The following is a 17,222-nucleotide window of genomic DNA, read 5'->3' on the forward strand; positions in this document are numbered from 1 at the left end:
CCCCGAGAGGCCACACCCACAGACTGTACCTACCCCGAGAGACCACACCCACAGAGAGACTGTACCTACCCCGAGAGACCACACCCACAGTGAGACTGTACCTACCCCGAGAAACCACACTCACAGAGAGACTGTACCTACCCCGAGAGACCACACCCACAGAGAGACTGTACCTACCCCGAGAGGCCACACCCACAGACTGTACCTACCCCGAGAGACCACACCCACAGAGAGACTGTACCTACCCCGAGAGACCACACCCACAGAGAGACTGTACCTACCCCGAGAGACCACACCCAGAGAGACTGTACCTACCCCGAGAGACCACACCCAGAGGGACTGTACCTACCCCGAGAGACCACACCCAGAGAGACTGTACCTACCCTGAGAGACCTCACCCACAGAGAGACTGTACCTACCCCAGGAGACCATACCCAGAGAGAGACTGCATCCAGAGAGACTGTACCAGAGAGAGACTGTACCCAGAGAGACACCACACCCACAGACAGACTGTACGTATAGAGAGACCACACTCACAGAAACACTGTACCCGCAGAGGGAGCGTACCCGCGGGGGGAGCGTACCCGCGGGGGGAGCGTACTCGCGGGGGGAGCCTGCCTGCAGGGGGAGTGTGCCCGCAGGGGGAGGGTACGCGCAGAGGGAGGGTACGCGCAGAGGGAGGGTACGCGCAGAGGGAGGGTACGCGCAGAGGGAGGGTACGCGCAGAGGGAGGGTACGCGCAGAGGGAGGGTACGCGCAGAGGGAGGGTACGCGCAGAGGGAGGGTACGCGCAGAGGGAGGGTACCCGCAGAGGGAGGGTACCCGCAGAGGGAATGTACCCGCAGAGGGAATGTACCCGCAGAGGGAATGTACCCGCAGAGGGAATGTACTCACCCAGAGGATCCTCTTTACCATCTTTATCTGGGATGGTGAATATTCCGACAATCTCGTGTCCCGCCTTTTTGAGTTCTTTGTACACCTCTTGCCCAAACAGACTCTGTCCAATCACAGCAATCTTCATTCTCCTTCAGTACTGAGTACAAACCTGCTGAAACTGATAGAAACCAAACGCTGACATTGCAACAGCAAGGCAGCTAGAGAATGCATCGTTCTCCCTCCATATCACTGATGCTACAAAGGCCCAGACCCATCCTTGGTTTGAACATAGTGAGGATGTCCCGGACCCCTCCCGGATAGAACAGCAGACAACAAGCCTGGTGGCATGCTGGAGAACCAATGGCTTTCACAGCCTCCAAGCTCTGGGCCACAAGGTTCTGGGTTCAAGACCCACCCCAGGCCCTGAGCACGATATCAGAGCTAACACTGTGGTGCTGCACAGAGTGAGTGCTACACTGCCTTTGCAGAGAGAGATATTCAACTGAGGCCCCACTGGACCTCTCGGATGGATGTAAAAGATTCCACCGGCAGTACTTGGGAGAAGGACGGGGGAGATCCCCCTGGTGTTCTGGGCAATATTTATCCCTTCATCAACATCACAAAGGATCATCTGGTCGTTATCACATTGTTGTTTGTGGGATCTTGCTGTGTATAGATTGGCTGTTGTGTTTCTTACGTTACAACAGTTCCACTGGCTGGAAAGTACTTTTGAATGTCCGGTGTTGTAAAAATGCAAAGCTTTCTTTTTTATAATCTTTTATTGAAGTAGCGCTGTGAAACGCCCTCGCTACTCCTTGCCACCTGCCTCTCAGCCTCTTAAATTCGCCTCAAAAACCTTCCCCTGGGACCCAGCATCTGATTCTCAGGGCGGAATTTAAAACTGGAAAATCCCATCACATTCCCGTCCCACCCCTTGCCCGCTCCCATTCCTGTGGCGGGCGGGACACTAAAACTTACCCCTCAGTGCCTGATATATTTTTACTTGGCTGAGTGTCAAATTCTCCTTGATAATCGCTGCTGTGAAATACTTGGAGATATTTTTAATGATTCTGAGAGTGATATTTAAATACATCTCCCTGCTGTTCCTTCTAAGTTTCAAATTTGCTGAACTATGAACTCCTCCCTGTGCTGAAATGGAAGTGAGTTTGACAAGTTCTTTCTGTTCAGTTTGGGAGGGACGTTGAGGGTGTAGAAAATGCAAAATACCAATTCTCTGAGATTCCCGTTGTGAGATACAGAGGAAAACTTGAAAAGTTTCCGATGTTTTCATTAAGGAAATCTCGAAATGAGAGGATAAAATGATGAAGGAATCTGGTTGGTGGCAAGGTTTCGGAATGGAATTCCAGTCACCAGAACGAATGCAGTTTGGAACAAGCGACTGAGAAGTTTCAGGGATGTTAGAGATAAACGTGTGACAGGAAGGAGGAGAAACCTTTTCTAACAGAGAGCTGTGTGGCAGCGGAATGTGCCGGGAGCCGGGGATTGAGACAAACACCTCAACCTGTCAGAGTCGCTGAGAGAATGTTAGCTGGGATTATCTTAGAATCATAGAAACCTCACAATGCAGAAAGAGGCCATTCGGCCCATCGAGTCTGCACCGATCACAATCCCACCCAGGCCCTACCCCCATATCCCTACATATTTTACCCGCTAATCCCTCTAACCTACGCATCCCAGGACACTAAGGGGCAATTTTTAACCTGGCCAATCAACCTAACCCGCACATCTTTGGACTGTGGGAGGAAACCGGAGCACCCGGAGGAAACCCACGCGGACACCAGGAGAATGTGCAAACTCCACACAGACAGTGACCCAAGCCGGGAATCGAACCCGGGACCCTGGAGCTGTGAAGCAGCAGTGCTAACCACTGTGCTACCGTGCCGCCCCGATTATGGGTGGGTGAATCGTCCAATTACAGCGAAGGATATTATGGGCTCCCACAACCCAGGAGAGAGGGTGGTCCACCCCCACTCACTCCCACCCTCCCACCCCCACACTCATTCCCACCCACCCCCCAACCACCCCCCCACCCCCACACTCACCCCCACCCTCACACCCACCCCACACTCGCCCCCACACCCAGCCCCACCCTCATCCGTACCCCCACCCCCAACCCCTACCCACCCCCACACTCACCCCCACCCTCACACCCACCCCACACTCGCCCCCACACCCAGCCCCACCCTCATCCGCACCCCCAACCCCTACCCACCCCCACACTCACCCCCACCCTCACACCCACCCACTGTGCTGTTAGGGAGGGAGTTCCAGGATTTTGACCCAGCGACAGTGAAGGAACGGTGGTATATTTCCAAGTCAGGATGGTGAGTGACTCAGAGGAGAAACTCCAGGTGGTGGTGTTCCCAGGTATCTCCTGCTCTTGTCCTGCTAGATGGTCGAGGTTGTGTGTTTGGAAGATGCTGTTGAAGGAGTCTTGGTGAGTTGCTGCAGTGCATCTTGTAGATGGTACACAATGTTCTCTCTCACGTTTTTCTACCCATGTGCAGAATGTATCTGTTTAGGTGCACCAATATCAAGGTGATGTGTGGGTGTGTATCAGCAGTGGAAACAAAAGTATCTTCTGTACTTTTTGAAAAGTTCTCAAAGGTATGGATGAAGAAGGAAGAATCCCAAAGCCACTGACACGGTCACATGCTGCTCCACCTGAATTCAAACTGTAAAATTACCATGGTGCTATTCAAATTCACAACCTCTATGTTTTGAGTTTAGTATCATAATCAGCTTGGAAGTTTATTTATTAGTGTCACAAGTAGGCTTACATTAACACTGCAATGAAGTTACTGTGAAAATTCCCAAGTCGCCACACTCCGGCGCCTGTTCGGGTACACTGAGGGAGAATTTAGCACGGCCAATGAACCTAACCAGCACGTCTTCTGGACTGTGGGTGGAAACCGGAGCACCCGGAGGAAACCCATGCAGACATGGGGAGAACGTGCAGACTCCACACAGACAGTGACCCAAGCCGGGAATCGAACCCGGGTCCCTGGCACTCTGAGGCAGCAGTGCAAACCACTGTGCCACCGTGCCGCCCATCATTATGCCGCATACATGAGAGAGGCATTTGTTGGGTTTTATATTAACCTGCCATGAATAATGTGCAATAAAACTCACTTATTGCTTCACAGCAGCAAATTTAATCACGCAGAGGTAAATGTCTCTGTGAATTTGGAGAAAGGCTGAGTTTGTGGACTGGACGCTGAAACTCCGTCCCTGGAATTGAGTGAATACTGAAGGGGCTAACTACATCTGGGAGCTGGGGAAGAAAGTTGTCAGAGAGTCATTGGGCGGAATTTTCCCATTCTGCCCACCACAGGAATCGCAGCGGGCGGGACAGGCCCAGGTCGTTGGACCTCAGGAAGAATTTTCCGGCTTTGGGGCCACGCGGCTGGAAATTCCAACCCAGTGGATTTTACAGCACAAAAAATGAGGCCCTTCGACCCATTGTTTTTGCACTGACAGCAAGCATTTACCTACTCTAATCCCATTTTCCAGCACTTGGTCCATAGCCTTGTACATTTCTAAAGTTTATTAATTAGTGTCACAAGTAAGGCTTACATTAACACTGCAATGAAGTTACTGTGAAAATTCCCAAGTCGCCACACTCCAGTTCCTATTTGGGTACACTGAGGGAGAATTTAGCATGGCTGATGCATCTAACCAGCACGTCTTTTGGACTGTGGGAGGAAACCGGAGCACCCGGAGGAAACCCACGCAGACACAGGGAGAACGTGCAGACTCCACGCAGTGACCCAAGCCAGGAATCGAACTCAAGTCCCTGGCGCTGTGAGGCAGTAGCGCTAATCACTGCGCCACCATGACGCCCCTCATCTAAATACTTGTTAAATGTTGTGAGGGTTCCTGCCTCCACCACCCTTTCAGACAGTGAGTTCCAGACTCCCAGCACCCTCTGGATGAACAATGTTTTCTTTGAATCCACTCCAAACATCGTGCTCCTTACCTTAAATCTCTGCCCCCCCCCCCCCCTCCCTCGCTATTGGCCCCTCCACGAAGGGAAGAAGTTTCTTCCTATCCACCCTATCTGCATGCACCATAATTTCATACCCTCCGATCAGCCTTCCCTGCTCTCAGGAAAACAGGGTGTTCTGGTAAACTGACACGGAATTCCACCAGGGAGAATTGAGATACATTTTGAGAAGTTTATTCCAGCGACAGATTTTTTTTTATGATTGGAAGTTTATGAATTATGAAGTAATAAACTGGTTGGCAATGTGTTTGTCCTGGATGGTGCAGCGTTGTTGGAGCTGCACTCATCCAGGCGAATGGGGAGTTTTCCATCACACTCCTGCAGCTGTTGGAGAGGTGCTGGCGTTGGACTGGGGTGAACACAGTAAGAAGTCTAACAACACCAGGTTAAAGTCCAACAGGTTTATCTGGTAGCAAACGCTGTTGGGAAGAGCAGACAATGCTGGAAACTCAGGCTAATGTTTCCCCAGTGTCTCAGGACAGGGGAACGATTCTGGGTATGTGGGCAGGTCACTTACACTAACCAATCAGAAACATGCATTACACAAGCCCCTATTGGAGTGTTTGTCCAGATTGAAACTTTCTCCCAATCACTGACCTTGGACTGGGCCCAGAGAGAGTGACTCAGGGCAATGTGTGGCAGTCACTCACTGTGCACACTGCTTAATATCCCGGCCCTGTCCCAAATCCACAATCAATCATACTGCAGCTTTTCTCCGAGTGGGAGACTCACCAACACCCTTTACTGAAATTCCCAATACACTGCGGTTAGAAACAGCATTTTACTGACTGGAGAGTAACGGCTCCAAAACTTTTAAACAAACTCTGCTAACAGCAATGTGGCTGTGACAGCACTGAGGTTAAATAGCACACACTGTCTGGTAAACACAGCTCCGAGCAGCGAACTGCAAAGTTGCTGCAACATTCAAAGACTATTTCCTCGGGTGAATGGAGCGGTAACTAGGGGGCATAACTATAGGGTTCATGGTGGGAGATATAGGAAGGATGTCCGAGGTAGGTTTTTTACTCAGAGAGTGGTTGGGGTGTGGAATGGACTGCCTGCAGGGATAGTGGAGTCAGAAACTTTAGGAACATTTAAGAAGCTATTGGATAGGCACATGGAGCACTTCGGGATGATAGGGAGGAAATAGCTTGATCTGGGTTTCAGACAAAGCTCGGCACAACATCGTGGGCTGAAGGGCCTGTTCTGTGCTGTACTGTTCTATGTTTAACATTGTGTCTGGACACTGCGGTCAGGGGATTTGACCCCATTCCCGGAATGAACACACTGGTTCCTGGAGTGGGATTCGATGCTCGCTAATAATCTCAAAAAGCTTCGAAAGCAGCTTTGTAAACGCAGTGTTACTGAAGAGACGCCGCCTTCGGCTTCCAGACCTGTTAAACTGACCAGGTTGGGTTTAAATATGTCGCAATTTCCAGTTTAAAATCACAACTGTTTACAATAAATTAGTTTGCACCTCGTCTCTCTCCACTCACAATGTGCAGAGACTTTTCCCTCGACTCCAGTTTAAATAGGAATCTGAATTATCCCGGAGACCACTCTGCAAATCCCCACCTTGCAGCTTTTAAATCTTGTCAATATAATGAGACTAAACATATTTCCTCTTCACATTACACCGTCTCAGTGAAGCTCCCCCGATCCCTCTCTCTTTGAAGGTTCAAAGTGCAATCTTAAACAGAAAAAGCCGGAGAGGTTTGTCGAATTTGAAGAATTGAGAATTAATAAATTTTATAAAACACTTACTGAACAGCCGTGTCTCCCCCTCACTGGTATCCGCTGTGTGTGTCCGTGTCCCAGATATCCAGCACTGGGAGAGGGAGGGAGTCTCAGGCAGAGCGAGGGATTGGAGTTGTCCACAGGATTGCTCTGGCCCGGGATCAGAGAGAGAGTGAGATTGCTTTAGACTGTCAGTGATTGGAACTGCCTGAACTATTTAAAAAACGGCTCTACCCTGCAGTTCAATTCGAACATTTTTACTGTTCCATTCATTCCCTGTGATTTGCTAGGTTTGTTGTCCTGTGTTTATGGACGTTCCTGATCTGCCTCTCTGTCCCCTCACTGCAGTCCTGTCCTGTCCCACTGTTGCTGAACCCTCTCTATCTGTCTCTGGAGTTTAGAATAATGTCTCACTCTGGCCTCACCAACACTGTAAGAAGCCTCACAACACCAGGTTAAAGTCCAACAGGTTTATTTGGTAGCACGAGCTTTCGGAGCACTGCCCCTTTATCAGGTGAGTGGGAGTTGTGTTCACAGTCCAATGCTGGCATCTCCACATCATGGCTCACCAACACTTCCAATCACCGGACCCCCCAGGGTGCTGACAAAACCCCTGAGAAACATTCTGATTCGACTGGAAAAACAAACCACAGAAATGATTATCTTTGTACAAATATCCACAATGTTTTTATGTTATTTATAAGGACATTTATAATAAAAAGTGTTACGTTATTCAACAAATACTTCCAAGTCTTGTGTTATTTTTAATGGGAGCACCCATTCACTCACACCCACCCTCACCCCCTCAACCTCAACCCCTAACCTACACTCACACTCTCACCCCCATCCCCTCACCCACACCCACCCCCCATCCACATTCTCACCCCCACCCCTCACCCCCACCTCCCTCACCCCCACCTCCCTACACCCACACCCACCCCTCACCCACCCGCCATTCACACCCTCACCCACCCCCCATCCGCACTCTCACCCCCACCCCTCACCCACCCCCCATCCACACTCTCACCCCCACCCACTCCCCATCCACACTCTCACCCCCACCCCTCACCCACCCCCTCACCCACCCCCTCACCCACCCCCTCACCCACCCCTACACCCACCCTCACCCCTCATCCGCCCCCACACCCACCCCCCATCCACCCCCTCACCCCTCACCCACACCTCACCCACCCCCTCACCCCTCACCCACACCTCACCCACCCCCTCACCCCTCACCCACACCTCACCCACACCTCACCCACACCTCACCCACACCTCACCCACACCTCACCCACACCCACCCCTACACCCACCCCTACACCCACCCTCACCCCTCACCCACACCCCTCACCCACCCCCCATCCACACTCTCACCCCCACCCACTCCCCATCCACACTCTCACCCCCACCCCTCACCCACCCCCTCACCCCCACCCCTCACCCACCCCCTCACCCACCCCCTCACCCCCACCCCTCACCCACCCCCTCACCCACCCCCTCACCCACCCCCTCACCCCTCATCCGCCCCCACACCCACCCCCCAACCCCTCACCCACACCTCACCCACCCCCTCACCCCTCACCCACACCTCACCCACACCTCACCCACACCCACCCCTACACCCACCCCTACACCCACCCTCACCCCTCATCCGCCCCCACACCCACCCCCCATCCGCACTCTCACCCCCACCCCTCATCCACACTCTCACACCCACCCCTCACTCCCACCCACCCCCTCACCCACACCCACCCGCCATCCGCACTCTCACCCCCTCACCCACCATTCACACCCTCACCCACTCCCCATCCACACTCTCACCTCCACCCCTTACCACCCACCATCCACACTTTCAGTCCCACTCTTACCCACTCACAGCCAACCTCACTACCTCAAGCTCAGCCCCCTCACCCACCCCCCCACCCAAGGGACACTCAGAGGGAGTGGATGCTCCATTGCTGAAAATATTCAAGGCTGGGGTCAGTAAATGTTTGACCTCTGAGGGAGTTGAGGAAAATGGGGAGAAGGTCTTATCATGATCTTATCAAATAGTAGAGAAGGTTTGAGGGGCCAAATGGCCTACTCCTCTTCCCGTTTCCAATGTTGTAAACATCTACATCGCTCATCAAATGTGGAGCCAAGTCTGATAGAGTGTGGCCCAATCAAAGCCTTAGAGAAACTTGCAGCACAGGGAGAGGCCAATCAGCCCCTTAAATTTAATGTTAGGGATAGTGAGGGAATGAAGATCAGAGCTGGAGCCCTACCTTGAAGTCAGTCTCCCAACAGCAACAGGAGAAGGTCTCTCAGCCTCAGCTCTGCAGCTGCTGCTCGGATCAGAGGATTATTCGGAATCGGAGTGGTCGTCGGTCGCTCCACAGGGGAGCCAGCGTAGTATTCAATAAGATCTGATTGTGGTTTTATCCTCAGCAAGTGAGACAGCCTATCGCTTCTCAACAAAAACAGAAAATGCTGGAAAATCTCAGCAGGTCTAACAGCATCTGTGGGGAGAGAATAAACAGTAAGAAGTTTAACAACACCAGGTTAAAGTCCAACAGGTTTATTTGGTCGCAAACGCCACTAGCTTTCGGAGCACTGCTCCTTCGTCAGGTGAGTGGGAGATCTGCTCATAAACAGCAAACGGGGCATATAAAGACACAAACTCAATTTACAGAATAATGATTGGAATGCGAGTCTTTACAGCTAATCAAGTCTTAAAGGTACAGACAATGTGAGTGGAGAGAGCATTAGCACAGGTTAAAGAGATGTGTATTGTCTCCAGACAGGACTTGGGTTGGGAGAGAATAGAGCCAATGTTTCAAGTCTGGATGACCCTTCGTTCGAGCTCTGATGAAAGGTCATCCAGACTCGAAACGTTGGCTCTATTCTCTGCACAGACGCTTTCAGACCTGCTGAGATTTTCCAGCATTTTCTGTTTCTGTTTCAGATCCCAGCATCTGCAGTATTTTGCTTTTAACTTCTCATAGTCGTGGCTCACACATTCTCACAAAGCTTCAATAGCTCCCACATGCAGCAATTGCAGCACACTATCAGCACTATCTACCCTCTGCAATCTAATCTGATATAACCAATTGAAGTTTATGGATATTACCATGCACACTCTGTGTCTCAGCAGGTAATGTTTACCTTGATGTACCAGGTTGAACCACAGCCAAGTTACAAAGCTTCAACTCAACTTCCTGCTCATAGATCTAACCCCAGGTCACGCAATCACTTGTAATTAATTGGTAATCAACTAACTGCCACAGCTGGACAGTTCCTGTTAAGTGGGACTAACTTGCAGTTTTTAGTTTTTAAAGTTGTACACTCAATTCAAAAAATCAAATTGGATTTCAGTTTGAGATTACTTATTTACAACTAACCAGAGGATGCCCACTCTCGCTTCTGAACCTTTACACTCTGTTTATGATGCATTCTGTTCATGAGCACTTTGTGCAATTAAACATTTTAGAGCAAGACCTAAAGTTTAATTGTTACAATAAAACATCGTAGCTCCCCTATTGGTTTAAGAAGTCGGTTTATTCACAGTAGAGGTATGCAGTATCTGTACAATCTGATCGGAGGGTTAATTATCAAAGAGACTAGGCTGTGCTCTGTTACAGTCAGATCCCAGAGTGGAAGCTGACTTGATAGATCCTAGCTTTGTTTTTAACCCATGCAGGTAATTAACTTACCAAATTCACAGGAGTTTGCAGATGAACTTTGAATACAAAGGATAGGGTATTAATTAGAACAAGAAAAGTGAACCATATTACATTCGACAGAAAGTTGGAAAGATCTCAATACAAACACAAGATGATTCAAATTCTCACTATTTTATTACCCCAGCAATACCTTGACAGACATCTAAACCAGTGAAGAGTTACCACCAGGGTGACACAAAAGCCTCTCACTTGGGGCAAGCACAGTTGCAAAGGCTTTTCTTCCAGTCACTTTCTGAGCACTCTCACCCAACTTGTATCTCTCCCTGAGACACCCCAAAAACCATACTCTAAACTCACTGTTTCATCAACAGCACAGCAAACTAATCAATTCCCTAAACTCAGTCTCTCAGTAGCATTTCTGCGAAACTGATCACTTCACTGAATCCTGTCACTGATTATTCAGTTAACACTTTGGAAGGACAAACCAAAGAAGAACGTACAGGGTAAATGGTAGGACTCTGAAGAGTGCAGTTGAGCAGAGGGATCTGGGAATACAGGTACAGAATTCCCTAAAAGTGACGTCACAGGTGGATAGGGTCGTAAAGAGTGCCTTTGGTACATTGGCCTTTATAAATCGGAGTATCGAGTATAAAAGTTGGAGTGTTATGGTAAGGTTATATAAGGCATTGGTGAGGCCGAATTTGGAGTATTGTGTACAATTTTGGTCACCTAGTTACAGGAAGGATGTAAATAAGGTTGAAAGAGTGCAGAGAAGGTTCACAAGGATGTTGCCGGGACTTGAGAAGCTGAGTTACAGAGAGAGATTGAATAGGTTGGGACTTTATTCCCTGGAGCGTAGAAGATTGAGGGGAGATTTGATAGAGGTGTATAAGATTTTGATGGGTATAGATAGAGTGAATGCAAGCAGGCTTTTTCCGCTGAGGCTAGGGGAGAAAGAAACCAGAGGGCATGGGTTAAGGGTGAAAGAAGAAAAGTTTAAAGGGAATATTAGGGGGGGCTTCTTCACGCAGAGAGTGGCGGGAGTGTGGAATGAGCTGCCGGATAAAGTGGTAAATGCGGGGTCACTTTTAACATTTAAGAAAAACTTGGACGGGTTCATGGATGAGAGGGGTGTGGAGGGATATGGTCCAAGTGCAGGTCAGTGGGACTAGGCATAAAATGGTTCGGCACAGACAAGAAGGGCCAAAAGGCCTGTTTCTGAGCTGTAATTTTCTATGGTTCTATGGTTCTGTCTCACGAGCTTTGCAGTTTTTCTCCTTAAGACAGGTTAAAATCCCCGTCTTCTTTCTCTGACACAAAACACCCCCTCGCTCAACTCCTGCTTCCTCTGTTCCTGGATCACTGTCGCCAAGCAACAGTAAAGCTTCTCTGCTTAATTTTGCTTTTTCAGGGTCACTGGACTTTCATCATTGTTTAACTCATCTTTTTAACTTCCGGGGTTGTGAGGCCTCATTAAAAAAGGTACATAACAAGCAACCCAAAAGACCTGAAATCTATTAGTCAGATACCCGGGCATCAAGATTCATAAACAAAACCTAAATTAAACTGAAACCATTTTACTTTTCTTAACACAAATATATATACAATGTATAGTTTTCAGTTGAATTTATATAATATATATTATATATATATTATATAAATTCAACTTAAAACTATACATTGTTCATAACAGTTTATATTGACAGATTATTGCAATCAGTAGCATTCTGGAGAGACCATGGATAAAAGTTATAAAGAGATAGAACTCGGGTAAAATGTTGGGGTGCTCTTAATCCACAGGCAACCTGTGGAATAATTGATGTAGTGAGTGAGGCAGAGGTGAGAGGTGAATGGGAATTGGATGTGCTGAGCTGAGGTGTGGGTCCAAAGATGTGCGGGTTAGGTGGATTAGCCATGCTAAACTGCCCTTAGTGTCCAAAGATGTGTAGGTTAAGGGGATTAGCTATGGTAAGTGCACAGGGTTATGTAGATAGGGTGGGGGCTGGGCCTGGGTAAAATGCTCTTTTGGCGAGTCAGTGCAGGCTTGATGGGCCAAATGGCCTCTTTCTGCATGCAGAGATTCTATGGATGGTTCTATAGTACGCTGAAGGGTTGTGGTTGTGGGTGGATGGAGAAAGGTGGGGATGAGTGGGGGTGGGACACCATGGTAGGTGGTTAATGAGCTTCACAGTTAATAAGATGGCATGGAAACCTTGGCTTTTCCTGTCCATCATCTTCGGAATGTTCCCATATTCAGGGCCAGTGCTTTCCCCATTGTCCGTGTCACTCTGTTGCACTCACCCACACAGCAGCTGCTTTGATTTGAGACTCTGGGATGTTCTGTCAAAGATGCAATGTCACAGAGTAAGAGGAGAGCCTGGAGTGTATTTGCTGCAATGGTTTACACACAGAGTGTTCAATGGACAATTCCATGTCCAACATTAAAAAACAAGTGTCTTTCTGAAGCACCTTCAACAATCTCAGGACATTGCAAAGTGCTTTAGAGACAATGAAATACCTTTTAATTTTTGTCACTGTTGTAATGTAAGAAATGTGGCAGCCAAACCATGCACAGCAAGATCCCACAGTCACCAATGTGATAATGTCCAGATAATCTGTTTTTTAGTAATATTGACTGAGGGATGGATATTAGCCAGGAAACTGGTGTTGCAGGCAGGAGGAGGGTTTGATGACACTGTTCTATTTTGATATATTTGATGTGTAAGGTGGGGCTGCTTTAATAGGCAGTGTTTTGCTACAAGAGTCGATTTGTCTGTGAAACCCTTCAGCTCAAGTGCTGAGAATGCAGGATACTAACTGATGTTGCTGGGGATGTGTTACTTTGTAAAGTTAATGGAAGTTTTGTATATTTATGTTCTCCTTGTGATTTTAGACTCGGCATGCAGAGTCATGAGATTGGGTTAACTGACAGGGGCAGAGTATTGTCATTAATAGGTGTCACTAAGTTTGCAGGAAAGTGCAGTTTCATTTTCATTTTAAAATACAAGCAGTTGCTGCCTGGACCAGCTAAGAAAAGGAAGTGGCTCTCTGTCTCTCTCTCCCTCCAGAGGCTTTTTGAAAGTTCCAAGACTGTTAACCTAAGACAACCAAGTATGCTTGTGTTTTCCTAACTAATTACAAAGAGGAGTTTAAGTCTATAAGAGAAATATTGCTTGACTGGAACTCATAGTGAAAGGTCAGCATTTAAGAATTGTATCTTGTCATGGATAACTATTGTTCAATTGTTAAAAGTTAAGCTAATTAATTTGTTATAGTTAAACTGTGTTGCTAAATAAAATTTGTTTTGATAAAAGTTCCCTGGTTTGTCAGTAGAATCACCCTGAGGTGAAACAATTTACCCTCACAGTAACGCCAAAATAGAAAATTGTGTTTAGTCTGTCTCCATAACGTATCTTGGGGTTTCTGATCTAACAAAAATTGTGGACTCATCCAGGATGAAAAGCTATAAGACAGAGGGTATTGAGGTATTATTTTTGTTTTCAGTTGTTGCATTGGGTTAGTTTAAATAGGGAGCGCCTTGTGGAAAAATGGCTCTTTCAGTGGCGAAAGATTTCCTGGGTGTGAAAGAGATCACTCGGAGTGATTTAAGAAAGGTGGATAAAACAACGCTTTTGGATTTGGCGAACCAGCTGAAGTTGACTCTGCCTGAAAGGCTGAGGAAGGCGGAGATAATTTCAACGATAGATCAGCATGTAAGATTGCCAGAAATACAGTTTGCATCATCGGAAGTGGCTAGAATTCAATTACAAATGAAACCGTTTGAGTTGCAACAAGAGAAACAGTTGAGTCAGTTTAAGTTGCAATTAAAGGCAAAACAGAGAGAGGCAATTGCAGAGAAAAATAAAGGAAGAGAAGGCAAGAGAATTAAAGGGAGCATTGTTGGAAATGCAAAAAGATAAACCTGTAAGAGCAGCAGCAAAAATGGCAAATGATTCTGAATTGGTTCATAGATCAGGATTTAATTTCCGATATCAATTTCAATCTATAAGGGGTAGAAACTGGCAATAAGAGAAATCCTCAGGTGGTCAAAGGAGGTCTCAGAGGAGATAGAAAGGAAAGGTTAAAAAGGAAATATTTGAGGGTGAAAGAGAAATAAGACAGCTTTGATATTTTTATTGTAATAGAGACAGGCACACTCAGTAGCAGCAGTGTGTACCATCTACAAGATGCACTGCAGCAATTCACCAAAGATCCGTAGACAGCACCTTCCAAACCCACGACCACTTCCATCTAGAAGGACAAGAGCAGCAGATACATGGGAACACCACCACCTGGAGTTCCCCTCCAAGCCACTCACCGTCCGGACTTGGAAATATATCGCCGTTCCTTCACAGTCGCTGGGTAAAAATCCTGGAATTCTCCTGACGTCATTGTGGGACAACCCACAGCACGTGGACTGCAGCGATTCAAGAAGGCAGCTCACCACCACCCTCTCAAGGGCAACTAGGGATGGGTAATAAATGCTGGCCAGCCAGCGACGCCCATGTCCCATGAATAAAAAAAAATAATGTCACAGTGTTGGTGAATCTGTGGAATTCCCTGCCCAGTGAAGCAGTTGAGGCTACCTCATTGAATGTTTTTAAGGCAAGGATAGATATATTTTTGAACAGTAAAGGAATTAAGGGTTATGGTGAGCGGGCGGGTAAGTGGAGCTGAGTCCACAAAAAGATCAGCCATGATCTTATTGAATGGCGGAGCAGGCTCGAGGGGCCAGATGGCCGACTCCTGCTCCTAGTTCTTATGTTCTTAAGAAAAGCACTGGGAAGATAGACAAGGTAAAACAGGATTAGCCAGTGGGGTTTGTTAAAGTGGCAAAGGAAACCGTGTTTGAAGCTAAAGAGGTGTTAAAGAATGTACAGCCTGGTCAGGGGTTGGTTGGTAGGCAAGTGTAGATCTCTTTGAAGAGTTTATGTTTATGTGTACCGGGGGGAATAGGGAAAGAAGTTAAAATATTAAGAGCCACAGGATCAAGTCACTCTTTAATTGGGAGTGATGAGGAGATATGTAGTTTGGGAGGAGCATTGCCAGAAAAGGTGGTAATATGTGGAATTCACAGTGAAACGAGTCGTGTTCCGTTATGTAAGGTGAGGTTGGAGAGTCTGATGAAAAGTGGTGAAGTGGTGGTCGGAGCAAGCAGTTTATCCTGGGTAACAATATAGCTGGATCACAAGTGGGAGTGATGCCTACTGTGGCTGAAAAGCCAATGGAAAACCAAACAAATGACGTGTTGCAAGAAGCAACACTCTCTGAAGTACAAAAGCTCCCTTTTATTCTCTTGCTTTTCTCTCTCTTTACTTTCCACTCCAATTGCCTCTCTTTTTTTTGCCTTTAATTGCAACTTAAACTGACTCCACTGTTGTTGCAACTCAAACTGTTTCATTTGGATGGTGCCGTATGGGAACAAGATCACAAAGCCATTGGTTGAGATAGGACGAGGAGAAATCTAAGAGTAAAGATTGGGGTTCAGTTACCAGAAACAATCTTTGACCAGGTGGTTGATAAAGAGTAAGAACAGGTGGCGGACAAAGTGGATATCTTTAGTTCAGGAAAGTTGGCAGAATTACAACAGAAAGATGTTGAGATAAAGCAGTTGCACCAGAAAGCTGAGAAGAAGAATCTGAGTGCATACCAGAGTATTATTACATTAAAAATTATATCTGAATGGCAAAGTGGAGATATTTACATATTGAAGCAGATGAAAAATGGGCAGAGGTTCATCAAGTTGTATCAGCTGTGGGTGATAGAAAGGAGGTGGTGTCGGTAGAACATGAGGCACCAGTCATTTAGGAGCAAGTAAAACTCAAGCTAAAATACAAAAACAGTTTTATCGGCCTGACTGCAAAGAGATGGAGTAAACTTTTGCCATAAATGTCACACATCAGGTCATAGGAAGACTTCCAGCAGTAATCAGACCAGCACCCCAAATACCCATTCCGACATTTGAGGAACTTTTGACAAGGGTCCTAATCGATTGTGTGGGACCCCTCCCTAAAACAAAAAGTGGAAATCAGCATTTGTTGACTATAATGGATGTGTTTACGAGATTTCTGGGGGTCATTCCATTATGCAATATTACAGCTAAAAGGATTGTAATTACTTAAATATTTTACCAGATACTGACTGCCCACAGAAACCCATTCAGATCAAAGGTCCAATTTTATGTTGAAATTATTCAGGGAAGTTACAGATAGTTTAGGAATAAAGCAATTCAAATCAATCCATCCAGAATTGTAGGCAGCATTACAGCAGTGGCATCAAACTTTAAAGACAATATTGAGAGCTTATTGTCAAGATTATCTGGAAGATTGGGATAAAGGAATTCCATTTGTACTTTTTGCAATTCGGGTGCACCGAATGAATCAACTAAATTCAGTCCACTTGAATTGATTTTTGGTCATGAGGTAAGAGGACCAATTAAATTAAATAAAGCGAAATTGGTGAGTCAGCATTCTGAGACTACGTTATTGGACTATGTGTCAAAATGTAGGGAGAGATTAAACAGAGCAGGTGAATTGGCTAGACAGCATTTAAAAGTGGCACAGTGTGTGATGAAAAAGAGTGGATAAGAAATTAATAATTTCTATTTTTGTTAGTGGGGAGGATGCCTTAGTCTTACTAACAATTGGATCATTAAAAGCAAGGTTTAGTGGACTTATCAAATCCAAAGAAAATTGACTGAGGTGAATTATTTGATATGAATGTCAGGAAAACTCAGAGTGTGTCATGTAAATATGCTCAAGTGGTATTTTGATGGGGAAGGAAAGCAGAAGGAGGATGTGTTCGTTGTTACAGCTCAGAGCGAAGAAACAAATCCAGATGATTCGGAATTTGACATTCCTCAAATTAGATTGGCCAATGAGGAAGTCATCAGAAATTGGGATAAATTACTGAGTTACCTC

At 46.8% G+C, this 17,222-nt stretch overlaps 1 protein-coding gene across 1 annotated transcript in view; it reads right to left on the minus strand.

The window, feature by feature from the left end:
- Window positions 1–6,997, minus strand: part of aldh1l1 (aldehyde dehydrogenase 1 family, member L1) — a 49,412-nt gene extending 42,415 nt beyond the window's left edge. Inside the window, exons 1-2 of the mRNA XM_078210009.1 lie at window positions 6,668–6,997; window positions 895–1,054 (exon numbers count right to left, since the gene is read on the minus strand). Of these exons, the coding sequence (XP_078066135.1) occupies window positions 895–1,021 (127 nt within the window). The 5' untranslated portion in view covers window positions 1,022–1,054; window positions 6,668–6,997. The remainder of the gene's footprint in view (window positions 1–894; window positions 1,055–6,667) is intronic.
- Between the last annotated feature and the right edge of the window lie 10,225 nt (window positions 6,998–17,222).

The sequence above is a fragment of the Mustelus asterias genome, chromosome 3, assembly GCF_964213995.1.
Source record: "Mustelus asterias chromosome 3, sMusAst1.hap1.1, whole genome shotgun sequence".
Lineage (NCBI taxonomy): Eukaryota > Metazoa > Chordata > Chondrichthyes > Carcharhiniformes > Triakidae > Mustelus > Mustelus asterias.